At 49.2% G+C, this 24740-nt stretch overlaps 1 protein-coding gene across 3 annotated transcripts in view; it reads right to left on the reverse strand.

Moving 5' to 3' along the window:
• NRTN (neurturin) overlaps positions 1-21454 on the reverse strand; it is a 57572-nt gene extending 36118 nt beyond the window's left edge. Inside the window, exon 1 of one of the 3 annotated variants that reach the window (XM_077921838.1) lies at positions 20560-21454. Coding sequence is in view for 1 of the 3 variants with exons in the window: in XM_077921839.1 (XP_077777965.1) it covers positions 20407-20435 (29 nt within the window). In the remaining 2 variants the exon portion in view is untranslated. Of the gene's footprint in view, positions 1-20406 lie in introns of all 3 variants that reach the window. The other 2 variants (XM_077921839.1, XM_028713929.2) reach the window with 2 other exon arrangements.
• Positions 21455-24740: the final 3286 nt, after the last annotated feature.

Here is a 24740-nt window from a genome sequence, read left to right on the forward strand (position 1 = left end):
ACCATTTGGATTCCGTTCTTAGACCGAGGTAAAGTTCGCAAACCGGGACACTACTTCCGTTTTGCAGAGTTTGCAAAATGAATCGTTTGTAAAAAGGGCTGTTCTTAAACCGAGGTACCACTCTGTGTGTGTGTGTGTGTGTGTGTGTGTGTGTGTGTGTGTACTTTTGCAAAGCAGTTTCCACAAATAAATGCATTTTTGTATTTACTAACATAAGTATTTCTGTGCGCACTCGGCCCTGAAAGGCGCCTGTTTCTCTACACGTTGCACGGCTGTAAATTTCGGAGAAGCGTGCATTTCGAAAGATGGTTCTGTGCTTCGCTTCTCGTGCTGTTTCGGAAAGGGCAGATTTGGCAGGTTTTCCTGTAGCTGCAAACCGAATTTGATCTCTCTCCCACCGCTGGGTATAAATAAAAATAAAATGAGCATTAGCGAGATAGTAATGATTATGTCAATGGTTCAGAGAATTATTCCTCCAGGCTCTTTGGCACAAAGGGAGATGGCAAAATCAAAGTATTCGGTTAACCCGAGGGAGCAAAACACCTCTGCTCCCTTTGCTGCAAAAGAGGAGAGTCTCGGGTGCTTTCAAAACTATTCCAAAGGGCCCTCGGCTATCTTTTTTATCCACCTCGGTTTCCAAGACACGATGGTTTGTCAATCCAGGTTCACATTCACCTTCCTGAGATGTTGATGGAGATGTTAAAAAGGGCGAGGGTTCATCTTAATTAACGCCAGCTCATTATCTTTCTGGCAAGTTTCCACGCTCATGAAAAGCTTGCCGGAGAAGTGTGCAAGCAGGGGCCTGCAAGGAGAGGCTTGAGATGGGCGCCCTTTGGGAGATTATACAACCCAGTCGAGTAGAAGCCAAGCATTGGAAACTGCCTGCTCAGAATTGTTGTTGTTTAGTCGTTTAGTCGTGTCCGCCTCTTCGTGACCCCCTGGACCAGAGCACGCCAGGCACTCCTGTCTTCCACTGCCTCCCGCAGTTTGGTCAAACTCATGCTGGTCCCTTCGAGAACAGTCTCCAGCCATCTCATCCTCTGTCGTCCCCTTCTCCTCGTGCCCTCCATCTTTCCCAACATCAGGGTCTTTTCCAGGGAGTCTTCTCTTCTCATGAGGTGGCCTAAGTATTGGAGCCTCAGCTTCAGGATCTGTCCTTCCAGTGAGCACTCAGGGCTGATTTCCTTCAGAATGGAGAGGTTTGATCTTCTTGCAGTCCATGGGACTCTCCAGAGTCTCCTCCAGCACCAGAATTCAAAAGCATCCATTCTTAGCTCCCCAAGATCTCAGGCAGAGAGAGGAAGGGAGAACCCGGACCGGCGAGGTCCTCTACAGCAGGGGTCAGCAAATTTTTCCAGCAGGGTGCCGGTCCACTGTCCCTCAGACCTTGTGAGGGGCCAGACTATATTTTTTGGGGGGAGGGAACGAATTCCTATGCCCCACAAATAACCCAGAGGTGCATTTTAAATAAAAGGACACATTCTACTCATGTAAAAACACCAGGCAGGCCCCACAAATAACCCAGAGATGCCTTTTAAATAAAAGGACATATTCTACTCATGTGAAAACACGCTGATTCCCGGACCGCCTGTGGGCCAGATTTAGAAGGTGAGTGGGCCGGATCCGGCCCCCGGGCCTTAAGTTTGCCTACCCATGGTGTTGGCATTCACCCATCTTCTGATAGGAAATTCTCTATGGTGGGGAGACAGCGAGAAACGCCGAGGTCAAGAAGGGTCAGTTGCAAGGGGGTTGGGTGGGAAATATTCCCATTCTCATCAGAGGAATGTTGGAGGGTCTTCATACACATCTGGGTGCTACTTGTACCTGTTTAGGGAACTTTTTAATGTTTGATGTTTTATTGTGTTTTGAATATTCTGTTGGAAGCTGCCCGGAGTGGCTGGGGAGGCCTGGTCACATGGGAGGGGTATAAGTAATAAATTAATATTAGTGTTATTACAGTCGTACCTCGGAAGTCGAATAGAATCTGTTCCAGAAGTCCGTTCGACTTCCGAAATGTGCGGCTTCCAAAACGCAGCTCCTGATTGGTTACAGGAAGCTCCTGCAGCCAATCAGAAGCCGTGGCAGCCCCGTCGGACATTCGAGTTCCAAAAGAACATTTGAAAATGTTTGACTCCCAAGGCACTCGGAAGCCGAGGTATGACTGTATTATTATTATTATTATTATTATTATTATTATTATTACTATCATCATCTATTCATTTTTCAATTTGTGCACGTAAATAAATGAAATACCAGGGTTGGGGTGGGCATGGAATGAGCCCTAAGGTAAAGGGACCCCTGACCATTAAGGTCCAGTCATGGCTGGCTCTGGGGTTGCAGCGCTCATCTTGCTTTATTGGCCGAAGGAGCCGGCGTACAGCTTCCGGGTCATGTGGCCAGCAGGACTAAGCCGCTTCTGGCAATAACCAGAGCAGCGCACAGAAGCGCCATTTACCTTCCCGCTGGAGTGGTATCTATTTATCTACTTGCACATGACGTGCTTTCGAACTGCTAGGTTGGCAGGAGCAGGGACAGAGCAACAGGAGCTCACCCCGTCGCGGGGATTCGAACCGCCGACCTTCTGATCGGCAAGTCCTAGGCTCTGTGGTTTAACCCACAGAGCCACCCGCATCCCTACTTTCCAACAAAACCCACCAATTACACACACAAAGGTATGACTCCACAGAAAGTGGACCTTTTCTCCCAGAAGCATGGACTGATGCAAAAGAGAGAAGAGATCATCTTCAGTCCCTCCCTCTGTTTTCAAACGACTTCCCTCATTTATAGGACTGGGTCAGAAGTCAACAAGAGTTTGCAATAAATAGTCCAAGAGTCGTCCTAGCATCCCATGCCAAAACCAACATTGTTAAAAGGGCCATGAAGCCACCAAGCTTTGCACAGAAGCTTGCTTCGGGAATGAGAGCTCAATGGTCCCAAAGATTGTGAGAGAAAGGTACGGGGGCTCAGCTTCGCTTGGGAACTCTCTATCCCATGGATGGCGGGCTTCTTTGGCTCCACGGACCAGATCTTTATTAGGACCGGCCTCATGGACCAAATTGGATAGGTGGGTGGGGCTGGAAGCGACAATGACATCAGGTGTTTCGGCACTTTGACGTCCCAAAGTCGGGACGTCAAAGCACCTTGCAAAAGCAAGAGTCCTCATTTTTTATCAGGCGTTTCAACGTGACCCCCTTCTGGATTGCACTGAATCCTGCCAAACGGAGCAGGATTTAACCTCCTGCCCATCAGCTGGTGCAGAACTGGCATGCAGAAGTAATTACATCGCTTTTTGAGTGACCAGTCAACTCTTTGTGCCATTTCTTTAATTTGTATTACGTTTTACAAGCTCACTAAATGAAAGAACGAAAAACAACGAACTTGATAGCAAGCACCTAACACTCTGACAAACGCCCTCCTCTCAGCTGCAGTAAAGGTAAAGGGACCCCTGACCATTAGGTCCAGTCGTGGCCGACTCTGGGGTTGCGGCACTCATCTCGCTTTATTGGCTGAGGGAGCTGGCGTACAGCTTCCGGGTCATGTGGCCAGCATGACTAAGCCGCTTCTGGCGAACCAGAGCAGCGCACGGAAACGCCATTTACCTTCCTGCCAGAGCAGTACCTATTTATCTACTTGCACTTTGATGTGCTTTCGAACTGCTAGGTTGGCAGGAGCAGGGACCGAGCAACGGGAGCTCACCCCGTCACAGGGATTCGAACTGCTGACTTTCTGATCGGTAAGTCCTAGGCTCTGTGGTTTAACCCACAGCGCCACCCGCGTCCCCTCATCTCCAGGACATAACATCAATAGCCGAATCCTACTGTGACCTGATTGGCTCATTGCCAAAACAAGATGACAAGACGGAAACCTTTTGGGGAAAGTGCATTTCCAAGGTTTGATGGCTCATAACACCTGATTGGCTCTCTAAACACTCGTGCTCATTGGCTGCATTCAAATGAAGGAAATCTACTGCGTATCAGCCTAAGCAAGTTGTGTTTCCTTTTTCTGGTTATTTGGCTATAACTTTTGATAGAATACAGATAACTGAACAAACTTCATTGCGTTACATTCTCCATTAAATTTTCTTTCCATTGATAATGTAATTTTACGGTATTGTTCCCCAAAAAAGTGGTGTTATGAGACATCAAACCTCAGAAATTTCCCAAAAGGTTTCCACAGTTTTGTCTACCCGTGTACCTCTTGAGTACAGTGGTACCTCAGGTTACATACGCTTCAGGTTACATACGCTTCAGGTTACAGACTCGGCTAACCCAGAAATAGTGCTTCAGGTTAAGAACTTTGCTTCAGGATAAGAACAGAAATCGGGCACGGCGGCAGCAGGAGGCCCCATTAGCTAAAGTGGTGCTTCAGGTTAAGAACAGTTTCAGGTTAAGTACGGACCTCCAGAACGAATTAAGTACTTAACCTGAGGTACCACTGTACTTAATTCGTTCCGGAGGTCCGTTCTTAACCTGAAGCACCACTTTGGGGCTTCCCACTGCTGCCGCGCCGCCGGAACACGATTTCTGTTCTCATGCTGAAGCAAAGTTCTTAACCCGAGGTACTATTTCTGGGTTAGCAGAGTCTGTAACCTGAAGCATATGTAACCTGAAGCGTATGTAACCCAAGGTATCACTGTAGTTGGGTAACCCCCTGATGTGAGGACCAGAAACAGCCTCCCCAGAACAAACGGGAAGCGAAAGAGAGGAGCGAAACAAAGGAGAAGGGCGTTCAAGAAAGTAATTTCACGGGGCATGTATAGATGCTTTCAGACAAGCCAACCCTCTGTCTGCTCTTTTCTGACCCGTTCTTTTTTTTTGACGAATGAGTCAACGAGAGCAGAGCGGCTGGTTCATTAACCAACCCCGCTGGGCAAATCCTCCTTTCACCTATTTTGCACACTCCCTGGGTCCTGCCCGCTGTGCAGGTGGTCTGAGGAGCGGAGACCAGTGAGTCACAGGCGAGGCCGGTTCTTCTCTGGTGATCCGACCTCCTGCTGCAGATCCCCAGAGAGATTTGAGATCAGGTGATCAGCAACGGACCTTGCTGGCTGCTGGCCGAGAAAGCCACTTCCGCCTTAAGGAGGAGGTGGGGTTGCGCGCTCTCATGACCCCCCTCCATGTGTGCAGGGGTGTATATTGTGATAAGAATTTTATTGTCTTAGATATATGGTAATGTTCATAAGTGTACCAACCAAGCACGTACATAGATCAGCACAGGAAGACTAACCTGGAACCATTTTGACTCCTAAACTGACCAAATGTTTTCTCTGCAAGGTCAAAGTGGGAAACCTCCCCATTGTCTCTTTCCTCACAAATCCTGTCTAAGGACACATTTAAGATATGAATAGGGTGTGATGACCTCCTTCGACCGGTCCACAATAGAAAGCGCCCTCTCATATTGTATCACAGTGTGGTACGTTGGCGTGACAGCCACGGACAGAAAGTCTCTACAGAGGGTTGTGAACACAGCACATGATATCATGAGCTGCCCCATAGATGACATTGCAAGGGATCGTTGCCTTAGGAGAGCGAGGAAAATTCTCAGGGACGATTAACACCCCGGCCAGCACCTCTTTAATCTTCTACCCTCGGGCAAGAGATATAGAAGTATAATCAGTCGTAAGGTAAAGGGACCCCTGACCATTAGGTCCAGTCGTGGCCGACTCTGGGGTTGCGGCGCTCATCTCGCTTTACTGGCCGAGGGAGCCGGCGTACAGCTTCTGGGTCATGTGGCCAGCAGGACTAAGCCGCTTCTGGCGAACCAGAGCAGCGCACGGAAACGCCGTTGACCTTCCTGCCAGAGTGCTACCTATTTATCTACTTGCACTTGACGTGCTTTTGAACTGCTAGGTTGGCAGGAGCAGGGACCGAGCAATGAGAGCTCACCCGGTCGCAGGGATTCGAATCGCCGACCTTCTGATTGGCAAGTCCTAGGCTCTGTGGTTTAAGCCACAGCGCCACCCAGTCGTACCAACAGGCTAAAAAACAGTTTCTGTCCATGGGCCGTTAGGCTGCTGAATGGAAAATAATATAGTGCAACTGACTTTCGGGGTTGGTGTGTTGTACGACAAGCACACAGAGTGCAATGAGATTGAGTGTTTGTGGAGTGAGGGGAGGCTCAGTTAATTTCATTGTACACAGGTTGTACATTGACAATAAAGGTATTATTATCTTCAAAGCAGTTCCCGGTTTTGGGCTGAAGACAGGGCGTGCTAATGAGTTTCCCCTGTCGCTCCTTCCTCTTTCCCTCTTCCTTCCAAGCTACCATATATGTACAAAAAGTCACACATGGAACATTTAACAAGCTTTGTGTCCTCGCCCCTACAATGGGGGCAGTGCTGGCCCCCCCCCCAGGGCCCACAGCCGCCCGCCCCCCCAAGACTTTCCCTCCTCCTCTTTCTGCAGGAATGGGACCGCCTGCACAGCGGAGCGAAACACTTCATAAAAGTCACAAGAACACAACAGGGTGTGTGTGTGTGTGTGTGTGTGTGTGTTCTTTTTCTAAAGAAGAAAATGCGAGTGGGGAGAGGGATAACTCTTCTCGCTTCCCAAACGCAGAGGTGAAACCAAACGCATTTCCTTGCTCTCTCTCTCTCTCTCTCTCCGGCGCTGAAAACAGCCGTGAAAGGGAACGGGGCCGCTCCGAACCCAGCTGGAGTTAGTCAGAGGAAGGGAGAAAAGATGCTTCACATACTTTCCTTTATCCCGTGGAAGATTCCACTGCTCTGGACTGGGTCCAGTTCTGAAGCAGCAGAACGCAGGTTCAAGCGCAGGGCCTCTCGTTCCGGATGCCCGCGACCGCAGGCACATCACGGGACAGTCACAAATAAGGGCGTAAGTATGCTGGCCCTGGGACGCGGGTGGCGCTGTGGGTTAAGCCACAGAGCCTAGGACTTGCCGATCAGAAGGTTGGCGGTTCGAATCCCCGCAGTGACGGGGTGAGCTCCCGTTGCTCGGTCCCTGCTCCTGCCAACCTAGCAGTTTGAAAGCACGTCAAAGTGCAAGTAGATAAATAGGTACCGCTCCAGCGGGAAGGTAAACGGCGTTTCCGTGCGCTGCTCTGGTTCGCCAGAAGCGGCTTAGTCATGCTGGCCACATGACCCGGAAGCTGTAGTCCGGCTTCCTCAGCCAATAAAGCGAGATGAGCGCCGCAACCCCAGAGCCGGCTACGACTGGACCTAATGGTCAGGGGTCCCTTTACCTTTTATGCTGGCCCTAGGGGTAACCCGAACAACACAGTCCAGGTGTGGTCCCGAATCCAAAGGTTCCTCTAGGAGTCAGTCCGACAGGGTCGAGGCAGGACACGAGGCAGGAAACCAGGCAAGGACAGGTACAGGATCTCAGGCAGGATCTAGCATACAGCAATGTTGCTCCCACAATCTGGGGCAGGGTCCAACAGGCTTTTATCTTTGTTGGGGTAACGGCCGGTCCTGATCCCCCAGCGATTCACCTCCCTGTTTCGCCCGAAGGCGAGCACTCCTCCTGCAAGAACTCAGGTCTCTCCTTCTCTCAGACCTCAGTCTCTGCAGCTCGGGAGACGTCAGTGGGTTACTAGACCCAGGGGCCACCTCAGCCTCCTCTGACCCAATCGGTAGTGGAGCAGCTGTAAGCGATGGCCCAGCTGGAGGCAACGAGGTCATCCCCGCATCTGGAGCCAGGGCAGGCTCAGGCCCCTGACTCGGCCCAGCTGGTGCTACATTGGCTCCCAGTACGTTTCCGAGCACAATTCAAAGTGTTGGTGCTGACCTTGAAAGCCCTAAACGGCCCAGTATACCTGAAGGAGCGTCTCCACCCCCATCGTTCTGCCTGGAAACTGAGGTCTAGCGCCAAGGGCCTTCTGGCGGTTCCCTCACTGCGAGAAGCCAAGTTACAGGGAACCAGGCAGAGGGCCTTCTCGGTAGTGGCACCTGCCCTCTGGAACGCCCTCCCACCAGATGTCAAAGAGAACTACCACCAGACTTTTAGAAGACATCGGAAGGCAGCCCTGTTTAGGAAAGCTTTTAATGTTTGATGTATTATAGTATTTTAATATTTTTTTTTGAAGCCGCCCAGAGTGGCTGGGGAAGCCCAGCCAGATGGGCGGGGTATAAATAATAAATTGTTGTTGTTGTTGTTGCAGGGGAACCTGTGCAGACTGGGGCTCTTCAGGATCAGGCCCTAGACTTGGCTCAGATGATGCCTGAGGCATTTTTTTGGGGGGGGGGTGTCAAAATTCCATGGCTGGGAACACATTAGAAATTTCCCCATAGGAATCAATGGAAATTATCAACTTGTTATGTGAACACTCGCCTTACAAACGATTCCTGAGAACACCTTGTGTTCAGCTAGAAGAAGAAGAAGAGTTTGGATTTGATATCCCACTTTATCACCACCCGAAGGAGTCTCAAAGCGGCTAGCATTCTCCTTTCCTTTCCTCCCCGACAACAAACACTCTGTGAGGTGAGTGGGGCTGAGAGACTTCAGAGAAGTGTGACTAGCCCAAGTCACCCAGCAGCTGCATGTGGAGGAGCGGGGAAGCGAACCCGGTTCACCAGATTACGAGTCCACCAGTCTTAACCACTACACCACACTGTCTGGAATCCTGGAGAGCTGCTGCTGCCAGCCCGTGCAGCCAATACTGGACTAAATGGGCCAATGGTCTGATTCCATCTAAGCAGCCCATATAAGGAGCTCTCTGGGTTCCTAAGGGCTGCAGCAGCGCTTATTTTAGGATATCTCCCCATTCAGAGAAGTGCTTATAACAATATACTGACAACCATTACTTCTTCAAGGCACTGCTCTTTGAATAAATAAATCCTTCTGCCTCTGTTTGTTTTAGTTGGTTGTATTAAGTGGTTTAAGAAACCAAACAAGCCCTAAAGCTGTCTTATTATTATTTTAAAAAAACCCCAATGTGGGTATCATTGAATGTTAGTCATAGAGATGACCTATTGATATCAATGGAGTTAAAGTTAAAAGGTAAAGGGACCCCTGACTGTTAGATCCAGTCGTGGCCGACTCTGGGGTTGCGGCGCTCATCTCGCTTTACTGGCCGAGGGAGCCGGCGTACAGCTTCCGGGTTGTGTGGCCAGCAGGACTAAGCCACTTCTGGCGAACCAGAGCAGCACACGGAAACGCCGTTTAGCTTCCCGCCGGAGTGGTACCTATTTATCTACTTGCACTTTGACGTGCTTTTGAACTGCTAGGTGGGCAGGAGCAGGGACCGAGCAACGGGAGCTCACCCCGTCATTGCGGGGATTCGAACCGCCGACCTTCTGATTGGCAAGTCTTAGGCTCCGTGGTTTAACCCACAGCGCCACCCGCATCCCTAGCCCATTAAATTCAGTATGACTTAGTTTGCTGTCTCCCTGTGAATTGTTATTTTATTACGGTATGACACTTTGGGGGTTATTTTTGGACGCGAGGTAGGTGAAGATTTTGAAGGATTGCTGGTACCAAATTTATCCCCAATCGCTACTTACTAGACTAGAGAGTAGGCCTTACCGGACCCAACAGGGCTTGCTTCTGAGTAACCTTGGCCTGATATGAATCTGTGTTTACCTGTGTTTCAGATCCTACACATGGATGGGGCTGGGGTGGTGGAGATTTATCACAGAACCGCAGAAGTGAAAGGGATCTCCTTAGACTAAGGGGGGGAATCTGACAATTATGGTTTCTCTCAGTTTCTCACACACACACCCTCAATTAAATTCAGTTCTCCACATTTCTGCAGCAATGTGCAGTATCATAAAGTTGTTAAAATTCATCAACGGTTCAGTGCTAAATTCTCCCAAGCTACACATTATTTACAAAGCTGTTCCCCCCCCCCATGCAATGCACTATTGGTCCTTTTTCACCAATATTTTTATGTACACATCCCCTTAGTATGTGCCTTTTTTTGTACACGGCTCTTGGCTGTAGAGCTGTATTACAAAATTCAGGGACGGGCGAGAATTCAGAAAGATGGCTGCATTTCAAAGGCTGGACTGGATAAATCCTAAACTGGAATTAAGATTGCCAGAAGAAATATCAACAACCTCAGATATACAGATGACACAACTTTGATGGCAGAAAGTGAGGAGGAATTAAAGAACCTTTTAATGAGGGTGAAAAAGGAGAGAGCAAAATATGGTCTGAAGCTCAACAGCAAAAAAACTAAGATCATAGCCACTGGGCCCATCACCTCCTGGCAAATAGAAGGGGAAGAAATGGAGGCAGTGAGAGATTTGACTTTTTTGGGCTCCATGATCACTGCAGATGATGACAACAGTCACGAAATTAAAAGACGCCTGCTTCTTGGGAGAAAAGCAATGACAAACCTAGACAGCATCTTAAAAAAGCAGAGACATCACCTTGCCGACAAAGGTCCGTATAGTTAAAGCTCTGGTTTTCCCAGCAGTGTTGTATGGAAGTGAGAGCTGGACCATAAAGAAGGCTGGTCGCCGAAGAATGGATGCTTTTGAATTATGGTGCTGGAGGAGACTCTGGAGAGTCCCATGGACTGCAAGAAGATCCAGCCCCTCCATTCTGAAGGAAATCAGCCCTGAGTGCTCACTGGAAGGACAGATCCTGAGGCTGAGGCTCCAAGACTTTGGCCACCTCATGAGAAGAGAAGACTCCCTGGAAAAGACCCTGATGTTGGGAAAGATGAAGGGCGCAAGGAGAAGGAGACGACAGAGGACGAGGTGGTGGGACAGTGTTCTCCAAGCTACTAACATGAGTTTGACCAAACTGCGGGAGGCAGTGGAAGACAGGAGGGCCTGGCGTGCTCTGGTCCAGGGCGTCACGAAGAGCCGGACACGACTAAGCGACTAAATAACAACTTATTGTTTCAGAAATTGTGAATCAGGTGGGTTTGCATTAAAATATCAGCGAAACCAAATTCATCCCCCCTGACAGGTAGGCGACCAGCCTAGTTTTAAAAGTCTCTGAGGAAGTCCAGTGCAGTCTGGATAGCTCAGTCGGTTAGAGCGCGGTGCTGAAGACCCCAAGGTTGCAGGTTCGATGCCCGCATGTGACAGCTGCATATTTTCCTGCATTGCAGGGGATTGTGCAAGATGACCCCCCCCCCCCCGGTCCCTTCCAACCCTGTGATTCTATGATTCTAAGGAGGGTCCGTCCGCACAGTCAAACACCTCATGTCATCAGTAAGTTCTTCCTAATAGCGTGTAGCACTTTTTACAACTGCTGCTAGGAAAATTAGAGCAAATTATATAACCAAGGTAGCCATTAACTGTAAAGGAGATGAATTTATTTGATCCTATCTATCTACCTCAGGCTATGCTCTATCTTTGTCACCAAACTCCGAGTATAAATTGCACACTGTATTAACTGACATTGCTTTTAACATTAGTGGCCGTGTGGTGATTTTAGCTTATGAATTTTATTGTTTTGTACATTGGGGTGCTTTTATAGCTCTGTTTAGAGTACGTAATGTTTTGATAATATAAATGTTTTAAGCCTTTCAGTATATTTTCTTTTAATTGTCAAATAATTCTGTGTACATTGTGGCAGCCTTTGGCTACGTGCAATAAAACGGACTGGCTGACTGACTAGTTGGGAGGAAGAAATAAAATATTCCCGAAACAAAATGCAAAAGCAAATTGCAGAGTGTGAGTGCCCCTCCAAAATCCTCTTCCAACTTGAATAGAGAGAGAATTGTGAAGTCTTTATGAGCACGGGGAGGGCAATAAAATAGAGGTGTGCGGGAGAACCCAAAGGAAGCAGGTTATTTCAGGAACGGAGAAAGCTGACCTCTTTCCATTCACCGCCAGCCTCCTGAGTTCCACCTTACTTCACAGAGCAGGAAATGGGTCTAATCCAGGGCTGCGTTTAGACGCTGCGATTCTCCAGGAGCACCGTAAAAATCACAGAAGGCAGCTTTGACCCCAGAACTCAACTTCCTGAGAATCTCAGCTTGCTTTACTTAAGGAGAGAGAGGGGGGGGTTCTGGGAAATATTCAGTCCATGTGCGCAAAAGCCATTCAGAGGATGTGCATATAATGCTTTATATATCACCGCTTGCCTCTCCCAGTTAACAAGGGAGAAGAAGGCGTCCCACAGCCCGTCTGCCTCAACGGCGACTCGTACTGCCTTGTCGCTAGACTGGGATTTCCAGAAGCAGGAGAGAGGTTCAGTAGCTGCTTCAAGACCAAAAATTGGCTGCAGTTTTCCAGCAACCGGGGAGGAGAGGGGGAAGATTGGCTCTCCCACCTGCCTCAACCAGGAAAACCAGAATTATGCAAAATAAGAAGCACTGTGCACATTTCTTCAATTTGCATTAAGGAGGAGGGATGCTGATTTTGGCACAGGTTTAGGATATGAATCCATGCGCCAGAGAGAGCGCATACTGTATTTTTCGCTCTATAAGACGCACCAGACCACAAGGCGCACCTAGTTTTTGGAGGAGGAAAACAAGGGAAAAAATATTCTTAATCTCAGAAGCCAGAACAGCAAGAGGGATCGCTGCGTAGCGAAAGCAGCAATCCCCCTTGCTGTTCTGGCTTCTGGGATAGCTGCACAGCCTGCATTCGCTACCTAAGACGCACACACATTTCCCCTTACTTTTTAGGAGGGGAAAAGTGAGTCTTACAGAGCAAAAAAAATGGCAAATAGCCTTTGCATGCTTCAATGCAAGAGGATGTGAGGGCAGTTCAGATTTCTGCACCATGTTTCTAAGTGGATCCACCCTTGATGCTAATTAGAATCTACTGGACTCCCTTATGTTTGTAGAAGAAAGGACTATCCAATGTAGCTCTTCGCTGGAGATGTAATATGGAACAATGCACACGGGTGGCGCTGTGGTCTAAACCACTGGGCCTCTTGGGCTTGCCGATCGGAAGGTCGACGGTTCGAATCCCCGCAATGGGGAGAGCTCCCATTGCTTTGTCCCAGCTCCTGCCAACCTAGCAGTTCGAAAGCACACCAGTGCAAGTAGATAAATAGGTACCACTGTGGCGGGAAGGTAAACAGCGTTTCTGTGCACTCTGGTTTCCGTCACGGTATCCCGTTGCGCCAGAAACGGTTGAGTCCTGCTGGCCACATGACCCAGAAAGCTGTCTGTAGACAAACGCCGGATCCCTCGGCCTGAAAGCAAGATGAGCGCCGCAACCCCATAGTCGCCTTTGACTGGACTTAACCGTCCAGGGGTCCTTTACCTTTAGCTTCTCTGAAACATACGCTTTTAATAAGTTTTTGGGGAAAGTGCTGGACTATAGAAACAAGACTCTACGGAGAAAAAAATAAAGATTTTCAGAAGTGCATAGGCTCTTGAACGATATACCCATTGTATGGAAATTGACAACAGGACAGCGGAAATGGATTCTTCACGCCCTAATGGTGGCCAAGAGACCGATATGGACAAGTGGGAAGATTAGAGGGAGGGAGCCGGCCGAGGGAGCCGGCGTACAGCTTCCGGGTCATGTGGCCAGCATGACTAAGCCGCTTCTGGCAAACCAGAGCAGCGCACGGAAACGCCGTTTACCTTCCCGCCGGAGCGGTACCTATTTATCTACTTGCACTTTGACGTGCTTTCGAACTGCTAGGTTGGCAGGAGCAGGGACCGAGCAACGGGAGCTCACCCCGTCATTGCGGGGATTCAAACAGCCGACCTTCTGATTGGCAAGGCTTTGTGGTTTAACCCACAGCGTCAGGAAGCCCTAAATGACCAGATCCCCAGAGACTCGCTGCCTGTCTGTGGAGACAACAACTGAGCTAAATAGATCAGGTGTGTAGTGGTCTTGCAAAAGGCAAATTCCACGCTAGGGATCATTAGGAAAGGAATTGAAAATAAAACTGTCCATATCACAATGCCCTCGTGCAGATGCACGACGTATATTTCTGTTCGCCGTAGCTCAAAAAGGACATCGAAGAGTTTGGAAAAGGTTTGGAAAAGGGACAGCAAAACAATCAAGCGAGTGGAGCCCTGCAAGAAAAGGGTGCAGTGCTGGAGATGTTTAGAGGTTCGCTGCTGTTGTTTTCTGCCTGTAACTGATTACTTTCCCCCGTTTAAATCGCGCTTCCTTTGCATTTCAGCGGAGGGGGTAGAAATAATTATGCCCTTAGTTCCATGGAATTCACAGCTTAGGGTAACATATGCAAACAATCGCCGAGGTTGCGTTAAATAGCAGGCAGGGAGACAGAGGAATGTGGCATTTGGCGGAACCGAATCGCAGCAGAACAGAAACAGCTGTGAGGAAGATGAATCAAGCAGAAATCGCAACCTCCCTTCATTAAGGCACAGCATCCCCGACAGACGAACAACCAGACGCTGCTAAAATATCTCCCGCAAATGGTAGCCACAGCAGGAAGGAGTATTCATTGAACAGGAAGCTCAGGGATTCCTTTTCGACAAGGCAAAGGTAGACAACTTCTCAATTCTCCAGACATTGCCCCAGAAGTTGACGACTGATACTTAGTCCCTGAAACAGAATTAGCTCAGTGTGCCCAAACACATAATAATAATAATAATAATAATAATAATAATAATAATAATTTATTACTTATACCCCGCCCCTCTGGCCGGGTCTCCCCAGTCACTCTGGGCAGCTTCCAACAGGATATTCAAAACACATCAAACACCAAACATTAAAAAGCTTCCCTAAACAGGGCTGCCTTCAGATGTCTTCTGAAAGTCAGATAGTTGTTTATTTCCTTGACATCTGATGGGAGGGCACCAGCACTGAGAAGGCCCTCTGCCTGGTTCCCTGTAACCTCACTTTTCGCAGGGAGGGAACCGCCAGAAGGCCCTCAACACTGGACCTCAGTGTCCGGGCGGAACAATGGAGGTGGAGACGCTCCTTCAGGTATACTGGGTCGTTTAGGGCTTTCAAGGTCAGCACCAACACTTTGAATTGTGCTCAGAAACGTACTGGAATCCAATGGAGGTCTTTCAGGACCGGTGTTCTATGTATGCCCTCAGCCAGCCACTAGATCCTTTGTTGTTGTTTAGTCGTTTAGTTGTGTCCAACTCTTCGTGACCCCCTGGACCAGAGCACGCCAGGCACTCCTGTCTTCCACTGCCTCCCGCAGTTTGGTCAAACTCATGCTGGAAGCTTCGAGAACACTGTCCAACCATCTGGTCCTCTGTCGTCCCCTTCTCATTGTGCCCTCCATCTTTCCCAACATCAGGGTCTTTTCCAGGGAGTCTTCTCTTCTCATGAGGTGGCCAAAGTCTTGGAGCCTCAGCTTCAGGATCTGTCCTTCCAGTGAGCACTCAGGGCTGATTTCCTTCAGAATGGATGTGTTTGGTCTTCTTGCAGTCCATGGGACTCTCAAGAGTCTCCTCCAGCACCAGAATTCAAAAGCATCCATTCTTCGGCGATCAGCCTTCTTTATGGTCCAGCTCTCACTTCCATACATCACTACTGGGAAAACCATAGCTTTAACTATACGGACTTTGGTTACTTTCAGCCAAACTAGAGGGAGATGCTTCCTTCCAGCTTCCTCCAGCTCCTAAAGACCCAAGGTCTTGTTGAACTCAGGAGGGAAGAGGAGGGAGAGCAAACTAGAATGGTTAGGCCCTGCCTCGTCCTTGCCTCTGGGTCCGGTCGCAAGGAGCACCAGCCACCACTCAGCGCATGGTTCAGGAACAACCATCTCAGTCAAGGAGAGCATGCGCGCTTGGGGGGAAATGCGGCCACAGCATGCAGAACCGGGAGGGGAGGAGCAGGGCCTTGGAATAAACACGCTTCCCTAAACAAAGTTTTCTCGTGAAGCGGCTTGGCAGCCGTCCTCTGCTTCTCCAGAAGGCACTTGAGATTGCAATACAGTAAAAATTTATATGACTTAAGACACTCCACGGCGCCTGGCAGCGTCTCGAAAGAGCAAGCGGCCAGAGGTATTTGAGGAAGCCTAAACAAGAGAGTGATCTATAGAGAGAGAGAGATGGAACCTTGAAGCTGAGTTCAGGATCACAGAATCACAGAGCCTAGGGCTTGCCGATCAGAAGGTCGGCGGTTCGAATCCCCGCGATGGACGGGGTGAGCTCCCGTTGCTCAGTCCCTGCTCCTGCCAACATAGCAGTTCGAAAGCACACCAGCACAAGTAGATAAATAGGTACCGCTCCGGTGGGAAGGTAAACGGCGTTTCTGTGCGCTGCTCTGGTTCGCCAGAAGCGGCTTAGTCCTGCTGGCCACATGACCCGGAAGCTGTACGCCGGCTCCCTTGGCCAATAAAGCGAGCCCCAGAATCATCCGTGACTGGACCTAACGGTCAATGGTCCCTTTACCATTACCTTTAGGGACACGGGAAAGCCTAGGGCTTGCCAATCAGAAGGTTGGCGGTTCAAATTCCCACGACGGGGTAGCTCTCATTGCTCAGTCCCAGTTCCTGCCAACCTAGCAGTTCGCTTGTCTGACTGGAACACCGATAATAAAATTAATAACAAGAAGAAGAAGAAGAAGAAGAAGAAGAAGAAGAAGAAGAAGAAGAAGAAGAAGAAGAAGAAGAAGAAGAAGAACAACAACAACAACAACAACAACAACAACAACAACAAACAACTTCGTTATTTATGGGTTGCTCCAGTCACTCTTGGGACGCGGGTGGCGCTGTGGGTTAAAGCCTCAGCGCCTAGGGCTTGCCAATCGAAAGGTCGGCGGTTCGAATCCCCGTGGCGGGGTGCGCTCCTGCTGCTCGGTCCCAGAGCCTGCCAACCTAGCAGTTCGAAAGCACCCCCGGGTGCAAGTAGATAAATAGGGACCACTTACCAGCGGGAAGGTAAACGGCGTTTCCGTGTGCGGCTCTGGCTCGCCAGAGCAGCGATGTCACGCTGGCCACGTGACCTGGAAGTGTCTCTGGACAGCGCTGGCCCCCAGCCTCTTGAGTGAGATGGGCGCACAACCCCAGAGTCTGTCAAGACTGGCCCGTACGGGCAGGGGTACCTTTACCTTTACCTTACCAGTCACTCTGGGCAGCTTCCAACATAGATGAAAACATAATAAAATATAGAACATTAAGAAGCCTCCCTATCCAGATGTCTTCTCTAAAGGTTGTATTGTGACTTATCTCCTTGGCTTGGGGGCGGGCAGTCACATAACTCCATACCCTCCAACGTTTTTCCGATGAAAATAGGGACGCCCTAAGGAAAAGCGGGACGTTCCAGGATCAGATCAGAAACCGGGGCGGCTTCCGTAAATCCGGGGCTGTCCCTGGAAAACAGAGAAGCTTGGAGGGTCTGCTCTCTGTCTGGGCGGCTGTGCAGCCGAAGCCTAGTTTAGAGACAAAGGCTGGACACACACACATAAAGCACATGACTTCCCCCCGCCAAAGGAATCCTGGGGACTGTAGTTTGCTATGGGTGCTGGGAAATGTAGCTCTGTAGTGGGTAAACGTCAGGAACCAATCGTATGTATTTAAATGTACAGTCTGAACCAGGGCTGGGTTTAGGTTTGATGAGGCTGAAGGTAATGGGGCCCTTTATATGTCCAGCTGTCCTTTGTCAATAATAATAATAATAATAATAATAATAATAATAATAATAATAATTTATACCCTGCCCATCTGACTGGGTTTCCCCAGCTGCTCTGTGTGGCTCCAGCAACAACAAATTGTTGCTATTTTTTTTGTGTTGAATATATGCTATATGGTCATTTATGGACCTCATAGGTATCTCAAGCCATATTGCCATGCAACCAGTCCATGTAGAATGTAGGCACCCTATATATAGAAAGGAGCAAACCAGATATATTTTAGGGAGCAGACTTACATGATAGGAGCCTACACAACACAAAGCACTGCTGCTGTATGTAGGTCCTATATTATTGGTTTGTTTTTTATCTTATATTTTGGAAATGTACATCCAGTGTTTACTTTTCCTTTAATTTTTTGGGGCCCCCAAGAGAGTGGGGCCCTAAGCTATAGCTTGTTTAGCTTATACGTAAATCCGGCACTGGTCTGAACACTGCCAAAGAACGCCAAGAAGGCAGATCTGAAAATATTTCCACGCTTCCCATCCACAGTGAGCACATCAACAACAGAGTGTGATATTGGTGATGATGATGATATATTTATTCCTTGTTTTTTTCCCAGACAAAGACTCAAGGCAGCTTACAGATGCAGAATACAAGTCGCCTTGTCAGTCTTCCCCATGCCCAGGAAATGAAACGCACCTCTATATAAACCTTTGCAATTACCATATTTTTCGCTCCATAAGACGCACCAGACCACAAGACGCACCTAGTTTTTGGAGGAGGAAAACAAGAAAAAAAATATTCTGAATCTCAGAAGCCAGAACAGCAAGAGGGATCGCTGCGCAGTGAAAGCAGCAATCCCTCTTGCTGTTCTGGCTTCTGGGATAGCTGCGCAGCCTGCATTCGCTCCATAAGACACACACACATTTCCCCTTGCTTTTAGGAGGGAAAAAGTGAGCCTTATAGAGCAAAAAATACGGTATTTCTAAATGTGCGCCTAGGCATACCGATTACAATGTGCAAGCTTCATGCTCTTGTCGCCAGCGATTGAGGAAATCACCTTGTATCCCAAAGCTAGATTTCGCTAAATAAATAAATTCCGAGTTTGCTATAGTCGGCTATGCAGTTTTGCTCCCGTAAGTAGAAGTTGGGCAGTTCTGGAAACGAGTTCATAGTTGATGCGAGCGGCTGATCTGATACTCATTTATGTATTCGCGAAAACGGAGGAATATGCCCTGCCCTCATTTCCCTGCCCTGCACTAACTCTAGAGGGAGAGTTAGTCTTGAGTTGCTGGTTTACGCACTGTTGAAACATGTGCGCCGAGCCGTTATTTCACGTGCAAAATTCTTCCCTGGGGAGTTTAACTTTGCACGTCCCTGTCAACGCTGGGGAGATGTGCCATTCATTAATTAGTGAATGAAGCAGTTGAAATAGTTGGTATATCAGTGTTCTTGGTATTCCCCTTTAAAAAAAACCAAATATTTAAATCTAGGGATAAACTCTTAGTCCCAATTAGCTGAGTATTTGGCACTGCCCTACCCCTCTAACAAGAGATATGGAAACTATTCTCTATCCAGCACCAGAGAAACCAGTAGGAGAACACTTCAATCTCCCAGGACATTCTATACAAGATCTCAAAGTAGCTGTTTTACTACAAAGGAATTTCAGAAATAGACTGGAAAGAGAAGCTGCTGAATTGCAACTCATTACCAAACTTAAAACCATGGAGAGACCTGGCCTGAACAAAGACATTGGATTCTTATCTCATTGTACATGACAAAGCCATTTTTCACCTTCTCACCCCTTGCTTTTTCCTGTAAGACCTACTGCAGTCGTTAAGAGTCGTCAACAGGCTCATCACAGCTATCTGCCAATCACCCATTCCCACCACCCTTCTGAGTAATACCCCTCCCCACCTTCTCACTATATAGAAGGATCTGGCAACTTCTGTTTCAGTGTATCTGAAGAAGTGTGCATGCACACGAAAGCTCATACCAAGAACTAACTTAGTTGGTCTTTAAGGTGCTACTGGATACTGGAAGGGAAAAAAAAATTGTTTTGTCTATCCAGCATCTGAGAGCCACCCAAATTTGTAAAGTTCGTTCACCGTAGGCTACATGAAGCCGCCCAGAAATAAATTCCCGACTCCGGTCCTGTGTTCAAAAAGTAGAATTTCCACTTTGCCCAATCGCATGGCCCTGAGGAGGAAAAGAGTAGTGGACTATGCTCAGTGGCGTAGCGTGGTTTGTCAGCACCCGGGGCAAGGCAAGTAATTTGCGCCCCCTAACCCGTGGATTTGCGCCCCCTAACCCTAACCCCCAGATGTTGCGCCCGGTGCAGCCGGCCCCCCTTGCACCTCCCACGCTACGCCACTGACTATGCTGCTTTCAAGGTGGGGGGGAAATGCTCAAATGCCTCCTGCCTTGTAAAATGGAAAAAAAGAAGAAGAAAGCTCCTTGTTTGACCGCAAGGAGAAAAACCTTGCCCTCTGTGTGCTGTGCTAGATTTCTGCTTGCGGGGCATTTTGCTTTGCTTTCATTTTAATAAGGGGGAATGCTCAAAACTGTGGCTGGTGAAGGGATGGAGCCCAGGGGTAGGGCAACTGTTTTGGATGCCAGGATTCAATCCTTGTCATCTCTAGGGGGGACTGCAAATGACCCCCCTGTGTGAAACACTGGAGAGTAAATAAACCAATGTATAATTTTCTATGCCCCCTGCCACTCCGTGCAGCCTGAAGGGGTATAAATCCATTCTACTTCCTCAGGATCCGACCACCTCATTCTGCTGCAGGGACAGATCTGATTTGAGATGGCACTGGGGGGAAAGGAGGAAATGTACACATCTTCCGTCACCCTCCCACATTTAAGAAGCTTCTCCTCTTGATCTGGTTGTTAAAATGATCTCAGCAAGTTGTCCGAAAACTCTGCATGTCCTCAAACTTCCACCTCCCCTGGAAAGCAGGATTTCACCCTTCCCTAACAGCCCAGAAAACAATGGGAAGAACCCCCCGTCCTCTTACCTTCGCAGTCCAGTCTCTCCGAAAATCATCCGTCAAAAAGCCTCCCCAGAAAAGCAGAGATTTCCGAAAGAATCAAAACCCACAAGGCCAGTCATCCTTGCAATAACAAAACAAACAACCCACAAAAACACGAGGGGTGGGAACACAAATCACCTCAAAGGGCCCATCTCATCCAGGAAAGTCCAAAAAGAATTCAGCGGCAACTCCAGAAAACCTCCACACCCGACTTTGGGTTAATCCTCCTTCTGACCACCAACCGCCCTGCAAAACCTCATTCCGCTTTCTGCCTTCTGCCAAACCAGGGCAGCTCTGCTACCAAAACCCATCTTCTCGCTCCCTGGAGATCCAGACTTTGAAGGACATCAGAAACGGTCCGGGGGACGACACCACCCAGATGCAGATTCCAGAAGTTTTTGTGGCTCTCGGCGGCGGAGGACGCTCCCTCTGCTGACCTGGGCCTTCCTCCTGCGCCTCGCCCCGAGGGAGAAGAGGTCCTCTGGGAGGAGGTCAAGCAGGTGGACTTCTGCACGTGGCTCCTGCCGCCCACCTCTGCCCCTGGGCCAGGTGTGATCCTCGCCAGCGGAGCCTCCCTGTGGGCACCTGGCGAATCAGTCTCCCCCAGCTGGCTAAGTCCCTGCCACTTCTTCTTGCCTCCCCCTGCGAGGAAGGTGGCGGCCTTCGGGCCTCCAAAGGTCACTCAGATGCCCTTTCCGAAGCGCTTCTCCCGGCCGCAGCTGGAGTCTCTTTGCACTGGTGTGTCTGGTGTGCATAAACGCCGACTTTTCCTCCTCTTCCTAGCCAGCTGCCAGCCTCAACTCAGCAATCCTTTGGAGACGGAACAGCAGGGTTGCAGTGGGGGGGAGAGAAAGCAAGCGAGAAGCACACATGGAAGGGGGGGGAAACCCCACACACCAAAAAAAACAACCCCAAGGCTTCTGGTTATGTCACTTTTCAAGAGATTATCTCCTTCCTCAGCGGCTATTTTCCTTCTCCTCTACTTTGCATTTTTCACATTCACCTTGGAGCTTCTCTAGGGGGAACAGTAAAAGGGTTTGGTGGATCTGTTCCTGCCTTCCAACTCTTTTTCTGGGGGGGGGGTGAAAGGAGGGGGGCGGAGAAGGTGCAGTCCACAGAGCCAAATGCACGAGGGGAGGGGTTTCACCAAGCCCCGCCCTCCATCACCAAGGCTGAGGGTGTCAAATTTCCCCCCAGTGCCCAAAAGATTAAGCGTGTCTTTCCTGAGACGATCAGTGCTGCTTCTCCAAAACCATGGGAAGAGAGAAGGATGAGAGGGCTGGAAAATCTAGATGTCAGGGGGAGGGGAGGGGGTGTGGAGAGACGAGAGGAGAGATTTTATTTTAAGTACCAGGTGAGGACATTTTATTTGAAATAGCTCAGCGAGGATGTCATGCGGGCGTCTGCCGTTTCAGAGGCACTTTTTGTAGACATCATCGATTCGCATGCTGTCTTCCTCGCGGAGGCAAAAATGTGGAAGACGGCTCTCCGCCTCCTAGGAGCCTACAAAGTAAAATAAGCAAACGAGACTGTGGGGGAGGGCATGGGGGGAAAACCAGGGAGTGGATGGATACAGACGAGGGCAGTCAAAATTTGGAGCGGTGATTTTCAGAAAGGAAGGCCACACAGGGAAGTCCGCAAATTGAAGAGTGATTTGAAGGAAGGCAGAAAGGACGAAAGTGTTGTACAGGACCTGCTTGTTCTGCTCTACTTTTCTTTCATAGACTCATAGAATTGTAGAAAGAGACCCCAAGGGTCATCCAGACCAACCCCTGCGGTGCAGGAATCTTTTGCCCAGGGTGGGGCTGGAACCCACAGCCCTGAGATTAAGAGTCTTGGGGCTCTGCCTGCTGAGCTGTCCCAGGAAGCCACAAGTGATTTGACCCCAGCATTGCATGAAGCGTTCCCCAGGTGGAAATAATGACACATGAAGCAATTATTAAGGTTAATGGGCTAAAAAAAAGGCCACAACTTCATTGGTTACAGGTGATGAACGATATTGGCTTAGGCATTGGTCCTAACCGACTATATCAGACTCCAACCCGTCTGCTTGAAGTCCGGGAAGGGTTAACCACCAGTAGGGGGAGTTCTGCTGATGCACATCAACTAGGAAGTCCCCCAGGGTCACCGATAGGGGGCGTGCCTTAGGCCCCCACCTCCCTAGGCTTCGGACAGGGCCACGCCCCCTGGAATCCTTTAACGGACTGCCCTTCAATATGTGGGGCAGGTGATGGCACTACCTCCCCTCTTCCATCTACAGAAATATACCAATGCCTAACTGCCAATACCCAGAAAGTCGTGGCGATTTGATACGAGGTTGGCGAAAACCAAGCGGCTGGTGCCAATTTGCCAAGTGGGAAAATTCCTACCAGGCCCCTCAACGGCGACCAACCGAAGTCCATAGCAAGGTCAAGGAACGAAAATCTTATAGGGTGGGAAAACAGGAACAGCTGGCGAGTGGCAAAGAGGGAGATACCCGGCCACGTCCTGGTTTAAATAAGGCAGGCCACGCCCCCAGAGCCAGCCAATTGGCCGGCTAGGCGGTGACGCGGCCGGGAATCCCCCCAATTGTGCGGGGCTGGCCTCCACCAACCATGCGTGTGGAGGGGCCGTGAAGCCTGCAACCCACCTCCTTCCTGAAGGTGGAAGTGGCTTTCTCACACAGCCAATATTTGGAGATGCAACATTATATCATAAAAACAAAAACAAAAAATGCAATATTCCTGGGCATGTGCAGAGTGCCTTTCCTTCACGCCTGAGCAATTCTCGCGAAGGAAATGGTGATAGTTGCACAGTTTGCATTCATCCTTGCAATACGTGGATCGAAAAACAGCCATCCTTTGACATTTACACTTCTCTGAATTTTGCAATCCAGTTCTCTGATAGAACTGTGGAGAAATGCAGGTGCCCAGGGTTAAAGGGAAACTAAAGATTATAGCAGGGGAAGACTTCTTATTTTGAGGGAGCCAGTGCTGAGGGAGCCAGTGTTTGTCCACAGACAGCTTTCCAAGTCATGTGGCCAGCAGAACTAAATGGTGCAATGGGACACCATGACGGAAACCAGAGCGCACGGAAATGCCATTTACCTTCCCGCCGGTGTGGTACCTATTTATCTACTTGCACTGGTGTGCTTTCGAACTGCTAGGTTGGCAGGAGCTGGGACGGAGCAACGGGAGCTCACTCTGTCGTGGGGATTCGAACCGCCGACCTTCCGATCGGCAAGCCCAAGAGGTTCAGAGGTTTAGACCACAGCGAGACCCGCATCCGTATCTGCAGCAGCACCATGTCTCCCTGGAGCACTGGACCAGCCATGTCCCAAGAGCCCCCATCCACTGAATGTTTCGGCATTCTGGGTTCCTCTGGTTTAGTCTGAATGCTCCCAAGTTGTGTCTTTCTTGTGCTGTTGAAAGGTTGGGTCGTAGTCAGGTAACCCATTCGGCACACCCACACCAGACAGTTAAAGCCGGCGTGAAACTCATGGCTTTGCTCCAACGGCCGTATTCTGCTCTGGTCAGACCTCACCTGGAGTACTGTGTCCAGTTCTGGGCACCACAGTTCAAGAAGGACACTGACAAACTGGAACGTGTCCAGAGGAGGGCAACCAAAATGGTCAAAGGCCTGGAAACGATGCCTTATGAGGAACGGCTAAGGGAGCTGGGCATGTTTAGCCTGGAGAAGAGGAGGTTAAGGGGTGATATGATAGCCATGTTCAAATATATAAAAGGAGGTCACATAGAGGAGGGAGAAAGGTTGTTTTCTGCTGCTCCAGAGAAGTGGACACAGAGCAATGGATCCAAACTACAAGAAAGAAGATTCCACCTAAACATGAGGAAGAACTTCCTGACAGTAAGAGCTGTTCGACAGTGGAATTTGCTGCCAAGGAGTGTGGTGGAGTCTCCTTCTTTGGAGGTCTTTAAGCAGAGGCTTGACAACCATATGTCAGGAGTGCTCTGATGGTGTTTCCTGCTTGGCAGGGGGTTGGACTCGATGGCCCTTGTGGTCTCTTCCAACTCTATGATTCTATGATTCTATGATTCTAGGAACTGTTTGCCAAGGGTGCTGGGGTGGTGGCTCTGTGAAGAAGAAGAAAACTACAGTTCCCATGATCCTTTAGGGGCAAGCCATGTGCATTCAATGTGCTTTACATATATCGAGTGGGTGCGGCTTGTGCTGGATGTTAACATCATTTTTTTATGTCTGGCTGTTATTAAGGGTTTTATGGTTGTAATTGTGTTTTATGACATTTTAGCTGGGGAGCTTTTTAACCTTAACGGAGGCCCGTTTCACATAAATTTAGACAAGAAGCCACGACTACAAAA

Source organism: Podarcis muralis, chromosome 18 (assembly GCF_964188315.1).
Source record: "Podarcis muralis chromosome 18, rPodMur119.hap1.1, whole genome shotgun sequence".
Lineage (NCBI taxonomy): Eukaryota > Metazoa > Chordata > Lepidosauria > Squamata > Lacertidae > Podarcis > Podarcis muralis.